This window comes from Xyrauchen texanus, chromosome 38, assembly GCF_025860055.1.
Source record: "Xyrauchen texanus isolate HMW12.3.18 chromosome 38, RBS_HiC_50CHRs, whole genome shotgun sequence".
Lineage (NCBI taxonomy): Eukaryota > Metazoa > Chordata > Actinopteri > Cypriniformes > Catostomidae > Xyrauchen > Xyrauchen texanus.
The window spans coordinates 9,039,068-9,060,533 of record NC_068313.1 but is presented as its reverse complement, the minus strand read 5'-3'; the positions used below and the strand labels follow the sequence as shown (position 1 = coordinate 9,060,533).

Sequence of the window (21,466 nt, the reverse complement as noted above, 5' to 3'; positions counted from 1 at the left end):
GCTGGTTTGAGTATTTATGTAACTGCTGATCTCCTGAGGTTTTCACACACAACATACAGAAAAATATGTACACCTAAAATGTATGTACATTTGTATGAAAAGGAGGAATAAATGTCAAAGCCCAAAAATAGACAATCATTGCAATTGCAAATGTATTTATTTTTTGTGAAAATGTATTGTCACTGCCTACTGACAATTGTGGCTGCCCTACTCAAAAAGCATTGTTTTAGGCTACTGTTGGTTGTAATGCAGCCTGCCAATATTTAACACAGTAATTTAATGTTAAGGATACAACCATAATAGTAAAGAAATAATGATATACTTGTAAAAATATGTATTACTGTTGGAATACTTTTAGATACTCTACGGTCAGCTTGAATGTCTAGATATAGACATTTAAAAGCCTCAAAAGTGGTTGCCAGCAGGAGTAGTCCTCCATAATCCAATGCAGGCTTGCTTTCTGGTATGGAACACCCACATTCTTAGTCCAATCAGTTCCCAAATAGATAAAATTAAGTGCCACCCTAAATTTTGTCTTGAATATCTGTTTCACACTGAAAAACTTCATTTTATGGAAGTAAAATGGGTGGCAAATTCCATTTCATGTTGGCTTAATGTTTTGCTTATGATAATTACTATATACAATAATAGCAAACATCACTCTTAATCGTTTTCTTTTTCACAGAGGAAAGAGCACAGAGACCAAGGCTACAGTTAAAGCCCCGCACGGTGGCAGCTCCCCTTAACCAAGTGGCCAACCCCAACTCGGCCATCTTTGGGGGTGCCAAACCCAGGGAGGAGGTAATTCCCAAAGACAAACTCTAAGAGACTGCAGCCTCCCTCTGCACTCCAGAAGGGAGAGAAAGAAGGGGAGGGATGTACGGGGAGGGGAGGGTGAGGTCCCGGGAAGACAAGAGGAGAAAAAAAAAAAAGCGTATCAATGCCAATGGGAATGTGATAATGCCTCTGTCATCATTCCTAACTGTAAGAGATGTGCAAGTCCCTACTTCCGAATCCAGATTGCGTGACTATATATTTATTCAACAGAAAAAATCCCACGGCCACATCGATCGTCACACACGAGCAACTCGTGAATGCATGGCAAACTGTTTAACAATGGTTTTAATGTCCACCTTTGCTACCCAGTAATTAGTGCCTGCTCTGTATGGTAGTTTTTGTTAAGGGAATTTTTTCCGAAGGGTTTTTGTTTGAGCTGCTCTCTTAAAAGGAATGAAAACCGTTTGATTTTTTTAAATGTATGTGTTTTTTGCCTTGGTTTTTGGAGAGAGAATGAACTTCACACGTTAAGCCCTTTTTTCGTGTGACATCTGCGCTGTTATTAAGGGCAGCTAGCTAATTTCTCTACGGTTCACATTCAATCCACATTAGTCAGTATTTATTGGTTTGTTGCTTTGCTAACATTTTTTTTTTTTTTTTGTTCTCTGGATTTAGTTGAACTACACACAGGTGTAATTTCACTTGTTTCAGTGCACCACCCTTCGATTATCTAATTATAAAATGGATAATACCAATTTAAACCGTAACCTTAGAATGCACACTGGATTGTACATGTGGTGCTTGTTTTCTCCCCAGTCCTGACAGTGTCTGTAAATTGGAATTTAAGCACAATGTATTCCAGTTGTACAGTCAGCGTTCAGTTTTTAAGCCGTGCAAAAGTAATTTCAAATTGTTAATTCGGTACAACACAAGGAGGGTTCGACACATGTTCAACCTTCTGCAATGTTTCTGTTGGTGTTGAATTGATTTTAATATTGCTTTGTCAATGTTCCTTTACAACATTTCACCATCTCCTAAAATAGACCCTGTGTAACCATTTTGTTCTTTTTTTTTGTGTTTCCGTTCTCTAAGAATTAAAATGTATCAGTGTGGCTGCATTATTCCGGAAGCCTATACTGGATTCTACCGGCTTTGATCTCCAAATAAAACCAAACAAAATCTTCTCCCAGAGACACGCAGGCAGGGGCATGAGGTGCTGGTGTGCTCTCGAATCCTAAACGAACCCTCATCCGATTGGCTTAGAACGCATGTGGAGGTGGGGCATCTTGAAAAGGGGGTGTGGCATAGTCTTAACTCAGCCCTTGCCTGTCCTCACAAACTCCTCCCACACACCTGAAAGAGCCAAAACATGGAGGACAGCATCTCCAGGTCGATTCCATTGTGTTTAAGGACTTTATGATGATCTCTCTCCCTTTCCAAAGTACCTTTTGTGTTTAAATCAGCCATTTGGAATTTGTAGATGTGAGCAGGAGTAAAACCTGCTGTCATTTTATATTTTGCTCTTTAAATTTCTTTACTGTGTTTCAAAATTAAAACTTTGAGCTTGATTCTTAATTAAACGATTTCAAAGCGAAGAGCTTTTGAATTTGTTTTTAATTCTTCTTTCTGAAAGATTTTGGACCAAGTCTGGCCAATCCAGGTGAGAAATGCGTTCAGGAACAATGTGCCACACATTTCATTAATTTAGAAGAACATGTATGCATGATTGAATTGGTTGGTGACACTTGGGTCTACAGTCTACGGCAACGTTCACAGCTCGAAGGCAATTCATTTCTTTCAAGAAAACAGTCATTTAAATTACGATCCATTTTTTTTTAACATGATCAGTTGTACTGCCTTTCCATGTGAAGCTTATTGTACAAAAAAGAACTTGCACATTAAAAATCGAGGTGACACCAGGCGCTGTAGTTTCAACTCCTAGTGGATCAATCATAGAATCCTCATGGGAAATCCATGTCTCAAACATTTTCTTAGCATTTTACTGCATAAAAATGAGGAATTTCAACTTTGTTTTTTACTGTACTATAGAGATTGGCTGTTTTTATTTTCATTTTCCTACACTGTTTATGGCAATATATTGTATCGTCTTACAGTGTTTGAAATGGATGTGTTGATCTAGGATAATGGAAAGAATTAATTCTCTGTCCTGTGAGGCTATATGGTGTTTGCCCGAGTCATTTAAAGAAAGGGTTATTTTACTAAAACTTTATCTCTGAATTTTGGCACTTGGTGTTCAAGCTTAAGGAATTGTTGTTTTTCTAAAGAACAAAGTTTTTGGACTTGTCAGTGTAAGACTTGAACAGTCTTATCCTAGATGGGGCAACAACGTTCTATATACTAAGACACCGTTAGCCTTTATTTTCATCGTCAGGGACACATCATGATCAGTTGTCTCGCAAATGTAAAGAATAAAGGATTTGAAGAGGAGACCTTGGTTTTGGGGTGTTAAATAATGTAAATAAAAGGTGTTTATGATTGAAATGGGCAATAAGAATATAAAGGTATAAGGGGGGGAAAGGTGCTAATTTGGGGATTAATTTTATGAAGCAGTATCTTGGTAAAATTGGATCACTGGAGTAAAATAAACTTTTTTTTGTTTCAATTAATAACATTTCTCCCAAATTCCAAATAAAACTTGTAATTTAGAGCATTTATTTGCAGAAAACTGGTCAAAATAACAAAAAGACCTCGAATAAGGCAAACAAAAGTTAATTGTAATGTTCTCCATGTAAAGTGGAAAGAATGAAGCGGCAGTCTGCATCGCAGTCCACGTAAGTGTTCTCTTTATTCTCAAGGTTTCACTCACACTGCGTCTGTCAGTAAGAACTTTAGGTCACACAGCTTCAGTGGTAACAGTTGACATAAACTCATCAGATACAGCAAAATCAACAGCTTTCCAGTGTTTATCTCCAGTAACTTTGTGCTCTACTCTCTCTTGGTCTGGCGTTCCACTGGGCTTTAAAAGCCCATCTCGCCGTCACTGAAATGAGATAGGTGTCAGGAGTGAGTAATCACCAGGGGCCAGATGCACCAGTAAGTTAAAACTTAGCCTAGTTGTGGCATAAATGGGCACTAAGTAACAATTTACGCACTACTAAATATTTGAGCATTGCACCCACTGATCACAGACAAAGGACAACATATAATCGGAAAAGAGTGTTATGGATTTTAACCCAATTGAGCTTTTGTAGGATCAGCCAGTGTGTGAGAAGTGCCTGACAAGACAGCCACATGTGGCAAGTGCTACAGGAAGCGTGGGGTGAAATGTCACCTGAGTATCTGGATAAACTGACAGCTAGAATGCCAAGGATCTGCAAAGCTGACATTGCTGCACGTGGAGGATTTTTTTTATGAGAAATCTTTGAAGTAGTTTTTAAAGTTCTGGTTTTTTTTTTCCACATTTTATGTTGCAGTCTAATGCTAAAAATTCTCACATCTATCTACAATCCATACCCCATAATGACAAAGCAAAAAACAGATTTTTGATTAAAAAAACTGAAATATCACATTGACATTTATTTATTTAGACCCTTAACTCAGTACTTGGCTGAACCACCTTTGGCAGCAATTATAGCTTCAAGTCTTTTTGGTATGATGCAACAAGAATTTCAAGGGGGTTTTCTGCCATTCTTCACTGCAGATCCTCTCAAGCTCTGTCAGGTTGGATGGGGACTGTCGGTAGACAGCCATTTTTGGGTCTCTCTAGAGATGTTCAATGGGTTCAATTACAGGCTGGGCCACTCAAGGACATTCACAGAGTTGTTCCTAAGCCACTCTTGCGTTGTCTTGGCTGTGTGTTTAGGGTCATTGTCCTGTTGGAAGTTGAACCTTTGGCCCAGTCTGAGGTCCTGAGCGCTCTAGACCAGGTTTTCATTAATGATATCTCCGTGTTTTTCTGCATTCATCTTTCCTCCAACACTGACCAGTCCCCCAGTCCCTGCCATGAAAAACAACCCCACAGCATGATTCTACCACCATAATGCTTCACCGTTGGGATTATAATATATAGGTTATGAGCGGTGCCTGGTTTCCTCCAGACATAACGCTTGGAATTGAGACCAAACAGTCCAATCTTCATTTCATCATACCTGAGAATCTTGTTTCTTGAGTCCTTTAGGTGCTTTTTTGTCTCTTGCACTGAGGAGAGGCTTCCGTCTGGACACTCTGCCATAAAGCCCAGATCGGTGGAGTTTTGCAGTGATGGTTGTCCTTCTGCAAGTTTTTCCAATCTCCACACATGATCTCTGTAGCTCATCCAGAGTGATCATCGGGTTCTTGGTCACATCTCTTACCCAATTGACCAATTGACTCTGTATCCTGGGAACTTAGAAAAGGAATTAATAATTCTGTGGAGGCAAGGCATATATCTACAGGGGTCGGAGACGAATAATAAAATATAATCTGCGTAAAGCAAAAGCTTATGCGCCATAGCTCTCACCACCACCCCTGGAAAATCATCTTCCCTTCTTATCATGGCTGCTAATGGTTCCAGTGCAGGACAGAACAATTATGGGGAAAGAATATCCAGAGTAAAAAAATATTAAATTAATAAAAATTTTGTACTGCCGCTACCGGGTGTCTATAAAGTAACCTAATCCATACAATAAAAGTATTTACGAACCCATATATTTCCAAAACCTTAAAAAGATAATCCCATTCTACCACATCAAACACCTTTTCAGCATCAAGAGAGATGGCCACGACTGGAGTCTGATCATTCACCACTGACCACATATTATTGATGAGACGCATAATGTTATCAGAAAAGGTGCAGCCCTGAATAAACCCCACTCAATCTATATGTATAAGAGATGTCATAACTTAATCAGTTAGCCAAAATTTTTGACAATATTTTAACGTCTAGTTGGTTCAGGGAAATTGAATGATAACTATTACACTCGCTTGGATCATTGTCTTTGTTAAGAATCAGACTGATCCAGGCTTGTGTCATGGTTGGCGGAGGCTTTCCATTCTTTAATGATTCTGTATACACTTCTAACAAAAGTGGGGCCAGTTCTGTAGCATAAGATCTAAAATCTCAGTGGCAAAGCCATCTTAATTACCTTGCCAAGCTCCTCCATGGTTATCTCAGCATCAAGAGAATTGTTTTGCTCAGTTGTCAGTTTAGGGAGTTCTAATGGATCCACAAAATCTTCATTAGTGGACAAAGATGTGAAACTATAAAGATCAAGATATAATTCTTTAAAAGCATTATTAATATCAATGGCAAAGTTAACAATTTCAAAGGTAAAAAAAGAGAATGGTAGAAAAAACTCTCCCTGCTTTATATGTCTAGCCAAAAGCTTCCCAGCTTTGTCCCCCGACTCAAAGTATGACTGTCTTTTCCTGAATAGACAAAACTTCAACTTCCATGACAAAATAGTGTTATATCTGTATTTCAGAGGCTATCAGTTGACATTCGGCACTTCAGCTCTGCTTCTGAACTTTTGATATTCCCCTTTTAATATTCCCTTCCACGAGTTCTCGTGCTTTGTATTTTTTGATGAATGAGGTATACTGTATGATCCGACCCCTAAGAACCCCCTTAAGTGCCACGCCCACAGAGGATACTGAGAGGTCTCCATATAAACACTGATTTCAGCATTTAACGTTTGTTGGAAATCAGGATTTTCCAAAAGGGATGCATTAAAGCGCCAACAATATGGTTTATTTTTCTACATATGTGGCAACACCTCTAAACAGACCATGGCGTGATCTGAGACTAAGATGTTTCCAATTGATCAGTCAACAACAGATGAAATGAGGGACTTAGATAAATATATATATATATATAAATATATTCTAGAATAAATCTTATGGACTGATGAAAAGAATGTATAGTCCCTACCAGATGGGTTCAAAAGTCTCAAAATATCTGTAAGACCAAGATTTTTACACATCCTGTGAAGCGTCAGTGTTGCTTTAGGGGGCTTACACTCTTTTGCTTCACTAAGATCAAGGACTGAGTCCATCAAAAGATTAAAGTCCTGATCATCAGCGTTAGGTGCGTGAATATTAGCCAAAATAAGACTTTGCCCCTGAATTTCTGCTAAAACAATAACGACTCTTCCTAATTTATCTTTACTCTGTTTGAGATATTTGAAGTGTAGATGTTTACTTATCAATGTAATGACTCCCCTGCTCTTACTTGAGCCAGCACTAAAGAAAATATGCCCATCCCATATCCTCACAGATTTTTCCGCTTCCTGCGAGGAAAGTTGTTTCTTGAAGAAACACTATATCATATTTCTTTCGTTTAAGAAAATAAATAACCTTCATTCTTTTTATGGGGTTCCCCAACCCATACCCATTCCACGTGGAGAGAGACAATCCACTCATATTAACATTTGACATTTTGACATATGAGAAACAAATAGATTGTGTCAAAAATAAAATTATAAAGACCCCATTCCAACATTAGCGCAACAGTCAAACCCCGATCCAAACAAAAAGAAAACATTGCACATTAACCCCACGCACGAAGGCGCCAACCCGCGTCCATCCCTCTAAACTCAAACAGTCCTTGTATGCCTATGAGAACCCCCATGACAACTTTGCCATCAGATTGCTCAAGTCCGGTGATTTGGTAAAAAATTTTGTCAGACAGAATTACATAACAGAAGTAAATCTATAAAACAAACTCCAGCCAATAGGCAGACTAAACATGAAGAATGTGTAGATTCATCCACATAACTGTCCCGAATGTGTGTTTCTCCCCAAAACAAACTCTTGCCTCTAGTGAAACCAGCACACACACACACACACACACACACAAAAAAGTTCAGTTTCTTCATACAGTCAAACAAATGTTCAGTGAGCCGGCTGTTTCATGAGTGCATCAGATGACCTAATCATTCCAATGTCCTGCAAAAAATATTCCACAATACAAACTCCAGCCAATAGGAGGCATGAGCACAAAGAACATGCAGATTCATCTGAAACTGTCCTGAAGGAGTGTTATTCCACAAAACAAACTCCAGCCATCACAAAAACAAAGGCACACAATTTCCTCTGACATTCAGTTCATTGAGTGAGGCTCACTTGGCTGCAATGTGAGAATCACACCATGACTTACTCATTATATTGACTTTATAAAGAACGTGGCTTGCTGTGGGCATGTAAATATTTTGCGGCCATCCTTAGTATCTATTTGGCCGGGAACATCAGTGCAAAAGCGACCTTCCATTGATGTAAGAGTTTCTTGCATTCCTTCAATCGATCGCGTTACTCTCTTGTCGAATTCGCAGTCTGGGAACAAGAAAATGCTGTGGTTCTTCCAAGAAAGCCTTCCTTTACTCCTCGCCTCGTGTAACACAAGATCTTTATCTGATGATCTCAGAAATTTGGCCAGAATTGATTGGGGCTCCCTCAGCGGATCTCTGAGCCCGGACCCTGTGAGCTCACTCGATTTCCAGCTTATGGCCTGTTATGTTGAGCAGACTTGGGAAGAGCTCATCTTGGAATTTCACCATATCTCGGCCTTCTTCGTTCTCATGAATTCCAAGAATTCAGACGTTGTTTTGGCAATTACGATTCTCAAGGTCTTCCAACTTTTCCAAGTCTATCTTGGTCGCCAGTGGATTAGCAGCTAATTCCTTCTCTGATGACTCCAGATAATCTATCCATTTCTCAACATCCCACTTGTAACCGATTTTGTCTCCATGGCAGTGATCGATCGATGCAAGATCCTCCAATTCAGCTAAAACCTTCGTCAGCATTGCAGACATGCTCAAAAGTTGAAGCTGAATCTTTTCCACTGCACTGCCCAAACTGAGTCCCCGGTCTGCGACCTTGTCAGGGGTATCATCTTGAGCACATAAATGTCTTTTAATGTCTCCAGAGCTCGAGGATTTTGAATTCTTTGACATATTGACTTCATAGAACAGTTATGAAACAGGGTGTATCGAATTTCACCGGTTTATGACACAAGGGTTTGCTTTTTATTAATAAGCTTTTTAATAAAATAAAAAAAGATGATTTAGTTTTATTGATGCAAAGTCTAATGAATAACACATTTCTATTTAATTTCTATCAAGTTATCAAAATTAGTCATATAAACTTAAATTATTGATAAAAAGGTATAGATGCCAAAACAACAACATAATATAATTAATAACATAATACAATATAACCCAAACAACAACAAAAGGCCAAAAATAAGGAAATTTTTCCTAGTAAGTCCAGTTTTTCCAGAACCCAGTGACTTCTGTAGGTTCATTTGAGAACTGTTCCACATGCAACCTTATTTCAGTGGAGGGCGCTGCTGTCCACCTCGTGTTTGCTGTTCGGCTTCAGGCCGCAGAAACCAGTCAATAAGGAGAAAGGTAATCAACGGGGTTCGAGAGTGGGCGTCGTTTTAATACGATGGGTCTAAATAATAACTCTTCAGTTTTAACTCTTTAGCCCTATTATGTATTCTCAACTCAGTTGTTGAGTTTCTCAATGTTGTCATTCGTGTATAAGTTATCGTCCGTTTTCACGAGGTACAAATTACTTTTAACAGCGCTTGTGAGGACGGCCAGAGCTTTTTTTTTTTAGCAGAGACGGGTCACTTTATTATTTACTTCTATTATAATGAATGCGAGAACTTGGAACGGTCAAAGGATGTAGAACGGAAGTCCCGCCTTACAGGTAAAAAGAGCCAATAACCTTTTAGATGGAGACATCGCTTGTCAATCAACTCGAGAACGCGCATGCTATACAAACCGGGATCGTTTTTTTTTTATCGTATTCTGAGGTAAAAAGAAGCACAATTTATGATACCCGTGTACTCAGATTTACTACTGATTGAAAATATATTTTTTTGATAGTAATATTGACCAACCGTTTTTGAGATTTCGTTCTTTCTTAATTTAAGTAGATAGGCGATTGCGTTTACATTTGCGTTCCAAAGTTCGCCGAGTGAACTGACTTGCTAAAAAGATTTTGGGACCCTTTTTTTTTTAACCATTATACTTTATAAGGCTTCCTGATGCAACTCAGTGAAATATCTTTGCCGTGAAACGTTTTAAACATTTTATTGAGAATTCATAACATTTACAAACACTCATGCCATATCTATTTTTATTTATCAGCAAGAAGCGCGTAAGACGCGTTTATGATCGACGTGCGCGTTCTCGAAACTTCCTGACGTGCGCGCGCCACAACATCCGAGCGTCATCAACGAACTTCTCACAGTTTCAGGAGAGGAGACCAAAGTGTGTAAGTTCGTTTCAGATTAACTATACAATGAAAACCTGGCGGTTTGCTGAAAGCCTCCTTCACGTGTGTGTTCTTCTGATAACTCGAGATAACTTTTTAACATCAGCAGCTGCAGTTTCCAAACGCTTCTTTTCGTTTAAACTGAGGTAAGTTTGATAACGTCCTCTCAACTGAAGAAACACAGTACCCTTTACCTTTGCGTTATTACTTTTAATTCGCTGTATTTTCGTCGTTCAACTCTGGCCACTGTATGAATTTGGAAGCTCGAGCCTGTCGCGTGATACTTCAACTGTACTGTAAGTATCCTGATAATACTTGAACTGCGATGCAACGACATGTTGTTGTTTTAAGTGTGTATAATAATAACTATACTAGGTTATACTGTGGCATTGTGATACTGTACAGTGAACTGTGTTTATATAGTTCTAATACTACATTTAAAACCTTTTTTATAATGCTTACTCTAGTCTATTAAATATGTTCTTAATCCTGATACTGGGCTTTAAATGCGTAAATGGTCCTACTCCTTAACAATGAAGTGTATGTAGTTCTGATACAACACTGTACTTACTACTTTGACACTACACTAATGCTGCCTCATCCGAGATGACGATAAGTCTGCATACAGAAGGGAGGTTAAACAGCTGGCTCTTTGGTGCAGTCAAAACAACCTTGAGCTGAACACCTTCAAAACGGTGGAGTTGATTGTGGATTTTAGGAGGAACACCCCAACATTGACCCCCTCACCATTTTAAACAGCACTGTGGTAGCAGTGGAGTCATTCAGGTTCCTGGGCACTACCATTTTACTGGACATGAAGTGGGCGACCCACATTGTGAAAAAGGCCCAGCAGAGGTTGTACTTCCTTCGCCAGTTGAGGAAGTTCAACTTGCCTCAGGCGCTGATGATCCAGTTCTACTCAGCAGTCATTAAGTCTGTCCTCTGCGCTTCAGTTACTGTCTGGTTTGGTTCAGCTACGAAATCAGATATCAGAAGACTACAAAGGATACTTCGGACTGCTGAGAGGATTATTGGTTGCCCCCCTGCCCCCTTTCAAGAACTATACACTTCCAGAGTGAGGAAAAAGGCTGGAAAAATCACTCTGGATATATATATATGTGTGTGTGTGTGTGTGTGTGTACACTTTATTTATTTATTTATTTATTTATTTATTTTATTATTTTATTAATTAATCTTTTTAAATAATTTGCATTATTATCTGTGTTTAATAATGTTGTGCACTGGAAGCTCCTGTCACCAAGACAAATTCCTTGTATGTGTAAGCATACTTGGCAGTAAAGCTGATTCTGATTCTAAATCTACTGTAATAATATTATGCTTTGTACTGAAACTAATATTAGACAGTAAACTGTGTTTATAAAATGTTATTATTATAATGCTGATACTTAAAGTGTAGAATATCGTAGTAATCCTGATACTTTACTTTTAGGTGTGTATATTATTATACTATAGTGTTTAAGTGTGTGTTTTGGTAATGTTAGTCAGGCCGATTTGTGCAACATGATTGGTCTGTCTTGGTGCACAAAAATATGCATGTGGTAAAGAGGAAGTTTGAGGACTGACACACAGGTATTTGAGGTTGCCAAATCATTGTGTGAGCACTGAGGAAGATATGATCAGAACAATGGCCAGATCTTAACATTCAATGTGGTTCTTTTGGTATTGTTTCTTGTGGAAAGAGTGTCCAAGCAACTGCAGTAAATGTTACCCATAAATGTGTTACTACATACTTTTTTCTCTTTATAGATGCTAATGGCTTGAATTATATGTCCCAGGTGGTCTGTCCCTGAACCTTACAGTTTACAAGTCACTGACTCAATTTCAAGGTAAGGGCGGCTTTTAAAGTTATAGTAGCTGAAATGGCTTCTTTTTGTGGTTTATGTAGGCTAGTGCTTGCAAGGCACAACTGTATTGGCATTCTTTGTTTAACCATAGTGTTGTGTTGAATTTTTTTACTTGTGTTCCTGGTCAAAAATGTACAGCCTATTAAAAATTGCTTATAAATCTTTTGTTATGCTATATTATCACCAGATATTGGATTAGATCTTTTGTCAACTTGTTTTCTGTCAATTAGCACAGGTTTTGTATATCTTTATGAGCAGACCTCAGACCTGTGCATGCGCACATACGCACACGCACGAGCTTTTTTGAGTATTACATGCTTTCTTTTTCACAGAGATGAACTTTATCCTTCCCTGAACTGCATCTAACATCCATTCATCCATCCAAAATTACCACGCACACACACCCCCCAGAACTGTCTTTGCCCCACAGTGACCCCTCTCCAATAGAATCTTTCTTTGATGATCTTCCTTTCATCAAGCATTGTGTGTTTCAAATGCAGAGCACACAATTGCAAGGCACATGCAAAAGCTATTGTCAGTCATGTGCATGAGGACACAAAACCACCAGGTGTTTGTTGATTTGGTTTGAAGTTGATTAAAAATATAAGAGAAATATGATCAGTGTTGGTATTTTTGTTCTATGAAATATTCTATATAAGACAGTGTAAATAGGCTCAGGCCAATTTTCTTTATCACAATGGTCAAATTTGACAGGGAACGCCACAAGTGTTACTTCGTGCCCCTTTTCAGAAATTAAAAGCATTTAAAATAAAAGTCCTGTTTTTTGTGATCTTCCCCATTCATTTTCAATGGCCGGGTATCTTTGACCGGGAACACCACTAATAGAGCTGCAACTAATGATTATTTTGATAATCGATTAATCTAACGATTATTAGAACGATTATTCAGTGATTATCGCAACGATTAATCATTAGCTCTTAATCAATTATTCAGCTTGTGACTTATATTAAATGTGCTTCCTAATCATAAAGAGGACAAATCATCTTTTAAAAATACCTCTAAATGACATTCACTGAATTAAAGGGAAAAACATACTTTTTATTAAGTTTTATTATATTTAACTCTCAAAAAATAAACTGTCTCATTAATAAAGCTGCATATTGCCAGTTTTCTTCACGATAAGAAATGCACAGTGACACACATATTATGATATGGCATTATAATCTATCCGCATTAAGCGTGTGCGCTCAAGGGATGAGCATCCCCGCAACAGAGTGTGCATCAGCCGGGTGCCGTTTCAATCTCTTTGCCAGTCCAGCAGCAAGATATGGTGCAACAGTCAAAGACATCTGACCAGCATGTGTTTACAAAGGAACAAGTTAGTTAGGCCTGTTTATTTTTTTCATTAATTACAAACCCTAAGTCATAATTGATCAACTGAAAGTTACACCTAACACCCTGTCTGCACTGCACACATGGACATGAATGTTCTAAACAGTTTAATTTGCGTTGTAGTGCAAGCACGTACAGCGCAAAATGGAATGATACACCTGTTTATTGACGGCACGACAGATTCATCACAACGGATGCTTCCAATGTAGACCGTATCATTGATTATAATGGGGTTCTATTACTTTTGACATGATGTGATGCTCACGTCCAGTGTAGACAGGGTGTGACACTTTTCAGGCAGATGGCTGTCACACACACATACACCGGCTCAGAATAGAGAAAAGGTGACAGACAGTCCTGATCCCTCCATGTCTCTCTCGGTTCATTTTCGGTAAACGAAAAGCGGTGTTGCGTTTTCTGTTGTTAGTATCGCTGGTGGTCCTTTTGAAGGGAAACAAAACGAGTTTTCGCTTAAATCTCCCACTTTGCAAGCAGCAGCGTAACTAATCCTCTCTTGTGCAAGGAGCTCTAAAGCTTGTGTGCAGTCTCATTCAACGCGCACAGGAGATCAACAGACATTCAAGAATTTAACATTATATTTATTATATTATTTAACATTTAATACATTAGATTTTGCTTGTTTCTCACCAAATCGTCTCTTATTCCTTATTGTATATATGGGTCATATACAATAATTTATTAGACTCTAAATTAAAATGTTGTGTCCTTTTGAAGCTTGAAGAGGTGGTTACCATAAACTGCCATTGTAGGACATCTCTGAGCACAAAATCGTTTCATATGGGGTTATAACAACAAAGGGTGTAGTAAACAATGTCTGAATTTTTTTTTGTTGGGTGAACTATACCTTTAAGTTTAAATATCTCCCCTTTGCCATTTAATTTCTAACTGCCAGCAATTATGTCAAAATGCTCAGAGACGTTATGATGTCATAATGGCTTGCTGCCGATGTCAGCTGGGTCTCCTGTATTCCTCCCATTCCTCTAGCTTTGTTCTCTGTTCATTGGTATTTCCCTCAGGAAATGCAAATCTAGTTTGTTTTGCTTTGTTACGCAATGTTGGAGGTTTTGACATGGTGATTGTTGGTTAAAATGCATTTGGGCGACTCTCTGTTAGATGCTGAACTTGCAATGACCATCAAGTGTCATCCAACATTTTATTATCAGCATAATAGATTTCAAACAGCTATGTTATCTCTACAATGGTGAATTCTCTTGACACTGTGACTTTGTAAGGCTCCACATATTTCAACACACTCATATCTTTTCCCTATGCCAAATATCTTACCATGTGGCCAACCTAATGAGTCATTCATAAATACACTTTGCCCCTAACTATATGACCTATGTTGAGAGCCTTGTTGTTTAGTCACAGTGCAGCTATTGTTGGTTTTGGCGTACAGGCACTTTGGACTAGTGGGGGGATTTTATTACAGCCCAACAGTGACAATATCCTGTCAGTTGGAGAGCGTGGACTGGGATAATTTGTTGTTTTGAACTCTGCACATGCTTCCATGTTTGCTGACTGAATAATGTGAATTGTATTTGTTTGTGAAGTGTTTATAATTTCTTTGTCACCATGAATGTAAGTTTAGATTTTGTATTATTATTATTGCTGTTTAAGAAAGCTGTACAGTGTTCATGCTGTTAATCTTTATTTAGAAAGTAATTTAGTGTTATATAATTTTATATATATATATATATATATATATATATATATATATATATATATATATATATATATATATATATATATAATATGTCTTGTTCTTGTATTGAAATGGCATATAAGGCATACAATGACTGGAATACACCTCTTTATGATGAGCTGGGGGTGGGCGATATTACCCAAATTCTGTATCACTGTATGAGTAATTTAATATCATGGTAATGTTAAATATCACAAAATAATCATTTTGTTTTAAATTTATTTAGGAAAATCAACATACAAGGTTAATGTATTACATAAACAAGAGTAGTGAGGTTTTTTGTTTCTTGTTATGGTTGTGTGATTTTTATATTAATGACACTAGACAGCAGCAGGTCTATTAGGCATCAGAAAATGGTTTGAGTTCCAGGGCTGAGAAAGAATATAAGTAACTTTGCACTGTTCTACATTACAGAGAAATACTAAACCATAATAATGACTTTAAAATATACATTTTACAAGTGCACGCACGAAGCTGAGCTGCAGCGACACCGGTAAAAGCAGTAATGATTCTGAATGTGTCTGGAAAAACCAGCAAGGAGACTGTCTGAACATTTTGTTAATTTATAGAGAAATGCACATTACTATTGTGCCAACAGACGATGATCTCGGACAATGATGGTCAGAGTGATCGCCAATAGCTATATTTGCTAGAATAGTATCTAGTAAATTTTTGCTAGTAAATGTCCTCTGACATGTCAGCTCATGAGGTGCTTTGAGTTCAGTTTGCTTTATTTCCACAGAGCAATTTATTGTGGCCAACTCTGCAGCCTATAAAATTATTAAAAATAATGCAAAAACACGTTCACCTCGAACCATAATTTATATTTCAGTGATTATTATCATCATTATAATTATTTTTATCACTTAATTATTTTAATTGCTTTTTTGTTTTGATTGGAGTGCAATTTGAATTTACAAATGTATTTGATTTTAAGTTTTTTGTTTTTAAAATAAATTAATTTTCAATGCAAAATCACTAAAGCAAGAATATTCACCGAACCCTCAGCCCCTGTATTTGCCGATATATATTGTGAAGGCGGGAACAAAACACATTTATTCACACACTATGTATTTTCACAGACAACGAAATACCTGAATGGTATAGAATGCACAGATGAAGTATGTTTTTTGCCAGAGAGTTGTTGACAACTGTTGTAAAACCATCTTTCAAAAAGTTGAACAACACACATTTTAATTTAGTTTCATTTTAATTTTTATTTAAATAAAAAAAAAAGAAAAAAAATTCAAGTTTGAAATCAAGGTGTCTTACTTTATTGTGTTTGCTTAACCCTAACCCTGCTTAATGAAAATTACCTCATAGTACCACCAAGCATCCAATTAGCGGTAATACCAGTGTTTACAGTGTAATACCTCGCGCAGCTTTACTCATCAATAATGTACTCATGGTGTTGAAATGCCTTCGTAATGATGATCATAATGATGAATAAAATTATGAAACCGTAAAAAGGCTTATACATTTTTACATTGTTATTATTAACAATAAACAACATTACCCAAAATTGAACCTTTTTATGCTGCTTGTTTAAACTTATTTTGCAGCTTTGAAGATTTATGACAAGACGACGTGAAATGTTATTCTGACAGTCAAACTAAAAATAAATGGCATAATGTCTAAACATCAATAGGGATGTGCTCTAATGGATGTGTGTAACGTTTGTTGGAGTTCGGTGTGAAACTTAGCCATTAAATGCCTTATCATAAGCCTACAATTTGCATGAAATGAATCGTATAATGTAATCACGCCCACTAAATCACACACATCTGAACGATCATTCGTGATGTTCATGTCTTGATCTCAAAACGCACTTACAAACACCAAAAAGTGTTTGAAATAACATCCGACATGGATCTGATGTGGATACCGATCACAGAATGAAGCAGAATTACATTCATTATTGAGTTATATGTGATGCTTACTCTTTATGCATACTAATCACTTTCATACTAAATATACTTTATACTGAAACAAATACCAGCGACCGCTTAGACAAATGTCTCATGTGCTGAGAGTGTGCTAACGTGCTAACCATAAAAATATAAATCATAAAAGTTTAAGAACCACTTCATGGTCAGAATGGCGACCTTTGGAATCACGCTTGCACCTCGACCTGTAATTGGCCATAATGCTCCGTTCGACTTTTCCGAGACCCTCTACTCTTCCCTGTGGAACACAGAAGCTTGATCTCTGACCCACTTTATGTAGATCTGAATTTCTGCATTTTGAATGTTAGAATATTGAATTTGGTTTTCTGAATTTCTTATCTTGAAAACTTGAAGCTGTATTATTTAAAACGGGATATTTACAGTGTAAGAATTCAGAACCAATTTGGTTAAATATGAAATTTCCAGGATAAAAAAATTCAAACCTATTTAAAATACCACGTAATATTAAATTTGGCAAAATCACACTTATAATTAAAATTCAAAAGTCTATAATTCAAATTTACAATTTTCTAATTCAAATTGTTTTGGCATATTTCTGGCTCCATAGTCAGTCAAACAGTGCACAGCTATATTAGGTTGCTAGCGAATGATACAATTGGCACTCTGGATTATTTTTAACAGCAGAATAAGAATACAAACTTTGTAATAGGTGACACGGACCTATGCTATATCACAAAAATAACAGGTTATTTTATTTGTTGTTGACATTTTAATCTGGTAAATTGTCCGGTCGGCACGTAAAATTGTCTCCCACTTGTCCCTTCAAAAATCCACTTAAACAGACAAGCGCAAATGTCGAGCCCTAATGTGGTAATATTTTTTTTTAATAATCCATTCAGTGAATTAAATGCTCTATAAATTAAAAGTTTTTTGGAATTTGATGAATCTATTCAAAGTAAACAAAAAAAATGTAATATTCCTTGTATTACAACTACTACTACTACTACTACTACTACTACTACTACTAATAATAATAATAATAAATAGAGTAATTTTGTTATATTTAAGCTGTATTTAACAACTGTGATGCTTTGTTATGCAGCACTTTATTTGACAAAATATTGTGCTGTATAACCCATTCGTTTGATAAAAATAATACAATATTATGTTGAAAATTAATTGTTATATTTTTATTTGATAAAAGTTTTAATGAATTCATTTAGTTGAACAAAATTTTGTAAAAAAAATGAAATGAATTTTTTTTTTTCAGAACAGAAAAAACAACAACAAAAAATAACTGTATCAGACTCTGGATCGGTGAGTACCAAAAATTAAATACATTTATCGGTACATCCTTAGTTATAACAAACTTGCAGGAAACCAAAAACCATAAAAATGAAATAATACCGCAGCGATATTACTAATGTGTTTCAAGTTTTAGCCTACATGATATGCCCAAGAACAGCTGGGGGGTGAGGAGGGGTTGGGGGGAGTCAATTTGCTGCACATGGTGAATTCAGTGTTATTCATTAAGAGTCATTAAATCAAACCTTTTGTGGAAAATGGTATAAAAGTTTTTTTAAATGGTATGAAATTAACATGAATACAAGGACATTTAGATTTCTAAGCTCTTGGAAAAACATTTTAAACTAGTTTTTTTTTAAAGATTTATTTAATCAGTTTTAGGGTTGGATATTTTCATTGAATTATCAGTCAATGCCGGTGGAACTAAAATACCTTAATTTCAGCATCAGCTCTGCCCATACTGGGTAAATCCATAGCACTACCAGTGTATCCCTAAAGAATGATTCTGTTAAACCCTGTTTACATTGTCAGTGATTTTGTCGCTGAATGCGACAGGAGGCTATTCGTGGATATATTTCAAGATTAAAATTGCAGCAACTTCAGAAAACACAGTGAGGTAACTTTTAGAGATTGTGAAAATGTTGTGGGCTTGTCTGTGTCATGGTGATACTCATTCATTTTCAGCATGAATCTGTAACTGTTGGCTCTTATGACCTCAGTTTCTAAGTTTGCATTTTTATATCAGTGTGTACTTTTATAAAGCCTTGTAAACATCCCCATTAAGTGAAAATTGTGAGCGATTGTGAGCATTTCTGCACGTGCAAGTTTTGCGAATGAACAGCATTTGACAGATGTGGCGCCTTGCTCTTATTATAACACCGAGATAAGGTGCAATTTACCCTTAGTGTACAGAACTTATTATCTATATACTTTAGACACTGACAATGCTGGACCATCACTGAACTAAGTTCACGCAGGATGTAAAAAGCTGTGAAATAACGACAGAAGGCATGAATAAAGCATGATCTTGCGGCAGTGTATGATTAAACATTATATATAACTTGGGAATGTGTGACATTTGTTCAGGTTTTTCACCCTTAATAATTACTAGAAAATGGTTTTCAAACTTATCTTGTAACAGACAGATTTGTCCAAATCTGAGAAGCATCCTTAAAGTGATAGTTCAGCTTTAATATCTATCTATCTATCATTTCCCCACCCTCATGTTCTTCCAATCCCGTGAAAGCTTCTGTATTCTATGGAACCCAAAATATGTTAGACAAAGTTATGGACTGATAGTCTCCGCCAACATTCCCTTTCAAATTATGGAGGGGGGAAACCATATGCACTGAAAGTAAAGGATTAAGATTAGCATTCTGTCTAACATCTCCTATATAGGAATAATTTTTCCAAAATTGAAAATTCTCACATCATTTACTCACACCCATGCCATCCCATATGTGTTTTTTTTTTTCTTCTGCTGAACACCAAGATTTTTAGAAGAATGTCTCTCTGCTCTGTTAGTTTATACTGGAATGCAAGTGAATGGGTACTAAAACGTTGAAGCTCAGAAAGCACATCAAGGCAGCATTAAAGGACTTCTAATGACACTGGTTCAATCTGTCTTCAGAAGGGATATGATAAGTGTGGGTGAGAAACAGATCAGTATTAAAATCCTTTAATTCACTTTACAGTGCAACTACAAATTAGTAAACCAATAGAGACTTCAAACTGTAATTCCAAAAGCTGTGTGAGTAAATCCACTCTCTTTCTCACTCTCTCACATGTAACTGTCTGCATGTTCAAGAAGCGTAACCGGTTCTCTGTTCCCAACCCTAAACAGAAATGGAAAAGGAAGTAAATAAAGCTGTCCCAAATGGCACATTATACTCTATGCACTTAAAAAATATACTATGAACTCTATACTACACTATGTACTTGTCAAAGTGTAGTATCTTCCCAAATTGAAAAGTTTATTTTTTTCTACTAGTAGGGCTGGGACAACGCGTCAACGTCATCGATGACGTCGACGCAAAAAAATACGTCGACGCAAAATATGCGCGTCGATTCGTCGGATCCAAAACAAAGATGGCGGCGCCGGCGAGTAGTAGTAACACGAGTGGCTCCTCAGACTATCAGAAGTGCAAGGCGGCATGCACTCGTTCCTCTATAGTATGGGAATTCTTTAATTTAAACGGAAACAATTCCGTGATATGTCGTCTTTGCAAAATGGAGATGGCCTTCCATTCTAGCAGCACGGCAATGCACCAGCATCTGAAGAGGCGCCACACGGTTGCAGCTGCAGATGACAGAGCACCGTAAGTTTTTTTTTCAACTCCCCACTTTGCACTCGATGTGGAGTAGGCTATAATACGTTGTCGACACCTAAAGTTTTCGCTTATAGCTATTAATAATGCGCTTATAGCTATGAATGAATGTCGTGAAAAATACATAGAGGACACTGACAACGCGCTGACAGACAGGACCAAGCAGGTAACATTTAATAAAGTCTCAACTTTCAAATTTGGTCATTCAAAGAAAGTTAAACCATAAATAGGCCTACTATTTTGTGGCTCTTTAATGTGTCGTGACAGATTGCCTCAGTTAAAGCAGCTCGTGAACCGATCGTCTTTTCCTTGGTTAATTTATAGCATCAAATAGGCTAAACATGAATGTAGCCTACATCAGAAGGACTGTCGTTTTATCCGCAGAAAGATGTCAGTACAGTAGCCTACAATCCATTATTCAAATTCAAATCCACCGACATTAATCTTCTCTCTCCTGACTACTTTGTCGGACAAAAATGGCGTATTATGATTGATTGATTGATCAGATCGCCAGTCAATCAAACTCCCGGCAAATGTTTTTTTTTTTTTACATTTTATACACCCCCACCCCCGATGAAACCGGTATTACCGGAGTCGATTAATCGAATCGAAATCGAATCGGACTGAAAAAATGAATCGTTAGATTTATTGATGCATCGAAAAAATAAATCGCTAGATTAATCGTTTAAAAAATAATCGTTTATCCCAGCCCTATCTACTACACTTAATCATTCACCGTTTAGTAGCTGATGGAAGTGCCGTTTCAAACAAGGGCTGCACAATTTTGGCAATGTCTACTTTAATCCGGATATGAAAGTTAATGAAATGGCATTTTCATTTTCGAAACGCTCTCCACACTGCCGTTTTCCAAAAGTTGCTCGTCCACACTGAAACAGATGAAAATGCTTAAATCCCCTTACAACGCATGTGAAAAATACCTGTTGCATGTACGGTCTGAAACGCTTTTAAGAAATGTAATGTGAA

At 37.1% G+C, this 21,466-nt stretch overlaps 2 protein-coding genes across 11 annotated transcripts in view; both read left to right on the top strand.

The window, feature by feature from the left end:
- eif4h (eukaryotic translation initiation factor 4h) overlaps positions 1 to 3,221 on the top strand; it is a 28,176-nt gene extending 24,955 nt beyond the window's left edge. For all 3 annotated transcript variants that reach the window (XM_052110200.1, XM_052110199.1, XM_052110198.1), the window contains 2 exons: positions 686 to 801; positions 1,870 to 3,221. In XM_052110200.1, coding sequence (XP_051966160.1) covers positions 686 to 801; positions 1,870 to 1,875 — 122 coding nt within the window. In that variant the 3' untranslated portion in view covers positions 1,876 to 3,221. The remainder of the gene's footprint in view (positions 1 to 685; positions 802 to 1,869) is intronic.
- A 6,385-nt stretch (positions 3,222 to 9,606) lies between these two features.
- Positions 9,607 to 21,466, top strand: part of rffl (ring finger and FYVE-like domain containing E3 ubiquitin protein ligase) — a 42,649-nt gene continuing 30,789 nt past the window's right edge. The window contains exons 1-2 of one of the 8 annotated variants that reach the window (XM_052110021.1): positions 9,607 to 10,145; positions 11,767 to 11,846. The gene's annotated coding sequence lies outside the window, so the exon portion shown is untranslated. Of the gene's footprint in view, positions 10,296 to 11,766; positions 11,847 to 21,466 lie in introns of all 8 variants that reach the window. The other 7 variants (XM_052110019.1, XM_052110018.1, XM_052110017.1 and 4 more) reach the window with 7 other exon arrangements.